Genomic DNA, 2,340 nt, shown 5'->3' on the forward strand with positions numbered 1-2,340 from the left:
AAAATAGACGATATGTTGCACTACTAGCAATAAAGCAGGTTCATAAAATGAGTTATCAACGATTATAATTACCTAGGCAGGAGACTATGTTGTGGAAAAACTGATTAGTCAAGCCAAAGTTCGTATCGTAGTTCGTTTTAAATAATTTTGGGGCTTATATAGTGAGTTTAAGTTTACTTTTTAAAGTAAAAGTTTACTTTTTACTTTTGCCTTTCTTAGAAACTTTATTTCCATAGAATTGTGTTTGTGGTCTAACACATTTAATTCCATTCATGAAAACATTTTCACTTTCAAACTCATCCTTTCAAAATCGGCCATTGGACTGCTTCGTGTTGTCGGCTGATTGTAGGTATTGTAATTGGGCTTTTCTATTCAAAAGGTATTATCAATCAATCAAAAGGTATTATCAGCAAAACCCAAAAGCATAACAGTTACATAACTTATTACATAAAGCATGACAGGTATGACAGCAGCAAATGATTAAATCGATAAAAAGAGAATTTATCCTAAAAAACCTGATATAAAATTTTCAGTTGAAAAAGATCCTGTAGAAACAATGTGTGCGGTATCCATTATCGATGTTTGATATAACTTCAAAATTACTGCTGTTCTTAAACAGTTTTTTTTGTGTCATAATATTTATGATTTATTCTTCAATATGAATATTTTATTTAAATTGTCCATATTGTATTCAACATATCACAACATATCAACATTCAACTTTCAACATATTACACTTAATTTTCTACGGAAAAACGTATTATACAATATGTGCGATAATGTTTGGATCGTTTAGCACTGTGAGTCGCATCTCAGACTCATAGCCTACTCATAGTGTTTTTGGCCATCGACTTCACGTAACGAAACGATGAAATATTACTTCTGCTGCGAAGCACACCGTTGCCAACAGAAGCAAAACGCCACACAGGAAAAATCCCCCCGATATTTGATTCCACTTTAAGCTAGATGGTTCCGGTTGCTCTTTTGCGTTCCAGTAGCGGTCGTCGCGATATTGTTCTGCCCAATGTTGCGTTAAACCCGCGGCATGAAGTTGATATATTAGGGCGTCAAAAGACTCCACCAATGGTGTTGATTTTGGATAGTGAAATGCTGTATTATAGGCGAATCCTGTATATTTGCTTACATATACAATACCACGTTTTCCATTTTTTTTCACGTAGTAGGCAACAATATCGAAGGGAAGAGCCAAAACTCCGCCGAGTCGGTTCTGGGATAATTGGTAACAGAGTTCGTCTATGTTTATGTTTTCATTCTGTATCGGTTTTATCTTGCTGGAATGTTTCGGTAAAAACAGTATAAATTAATGACAAAAACTCGGGTATCAAGCCAAAGCAGCTCCATTTACTCACTTTCTAGGAATCATAGGATTCTGTGAGTAAAATTCCACCGTTGTGCGGTACATCGTATAGTGATAGCCGGCCTCATTGATAGCGCTCAGGGTGTGTAAATCGGGTGCAAGCAAATCCGAAGCCTGCAGTTGCTTGAACATTGCTGCTTGGTAGAGTGTCCGGATAATCAGTGTGTTGATGACGAATCCAATGACAAATATTCGTGAACTATTCAAGCGAAGGGTTCCTGTCGATCCTCCCATCAGAAGAACCCACAGCGTGTACATCGGATAGAGAATTCTTTCACATACTGCAACGATTTTCACTTTCACCCACAGCAGTGTCAATGCTCCAAAGATCGCATACCCTAAGCCAATGCACAGCCAGGCATCGATTTTTAAGGGCCGGAAAAGTTTTTCAAACGACGTGTACGGACGTTTTGGCGGTGTGAATAAACTCATCTGCGACATAAAGCTAGGTGCACCCGCTTTTAGGTACGTATATCGGCTATGCTGAAATCCTAAACTGCTAAATCCGAAGTCCACTTCATGCCTCTGTATCATACCCAAAAGACCAGTGCTATTGGTAGCACTTAGTATTCCCCATTTTACTTTATGCTTTGGAACAACATACTGAATCGAGAAACCTAGCTTCTCTGATATAGCGTGCGCAATAGACACCTCTAGTCCAAAGTGCACGGTTTGGTTTTCTTCGATTCGGTACATTGAAAAAGGTTGCACTTGCACCACGCCCGCTGTTAAAGTGCAACCGTGGAAATCTGAGATGCGACTCACAAACCACTTGTCCAAACTATCCCAAGCACCTCCTGTGACTAGACGACCATGCTCAATAGGCTCCACCAGGCCACACTTATTTTCTCTATAAGGATCGTAATTATATGCTGCATACTCTCCTTCACTTAATTGTCCAATCACAACCACATTTAACACCGAAATGTTCCACAGCGTTTGCATAATTTTTCCGATGTCTT

The 2,340-nt window shown here is 38.8% G+C and overlaps 1 protein-coding gene across 1 annotated transcript; it reads right to left on the reverse strand.

The window, feature by feature from the left end:
- Positions 1 to 880: 880 nt before the first annotated feature.
- On the reverse strand, positions 881 to 1,912 carry LOC128276955 (uncharacterized; the record flags this gene model as incomplete). The annotated part of the gene is made up of 2 exons (XM_053015412.1): positions 1,371 to 1,912; positions 881 to 1,292 (listed from the first exon to the last, which is right to left on the reverse strand). Coding segments are annotated over exons 1-2 (954 nt in total), but the record flags the coding sequence as incomplete, so codon positions are not given.
- Positions 1,913 to 2,340: the final 428 nt, after the last annotated feature.

Source organism: Anopheles cruzii, unplaced genomic scaffold (genome assembly GCF_943734635.1).
Source record: "Anopheles cruzii unplaced genomic scaffold, idAnoCruzAS_RS32_06 scaffold03221_ctg1, whole genome shotgun sequence".
In the NCBI taxonomy this organism is placed as follows: Eukaryota; Metazoa; Arthropoda; class Insecta; order Diptera; family Culicidae; genus Anopheles; species Anopheles cruzii.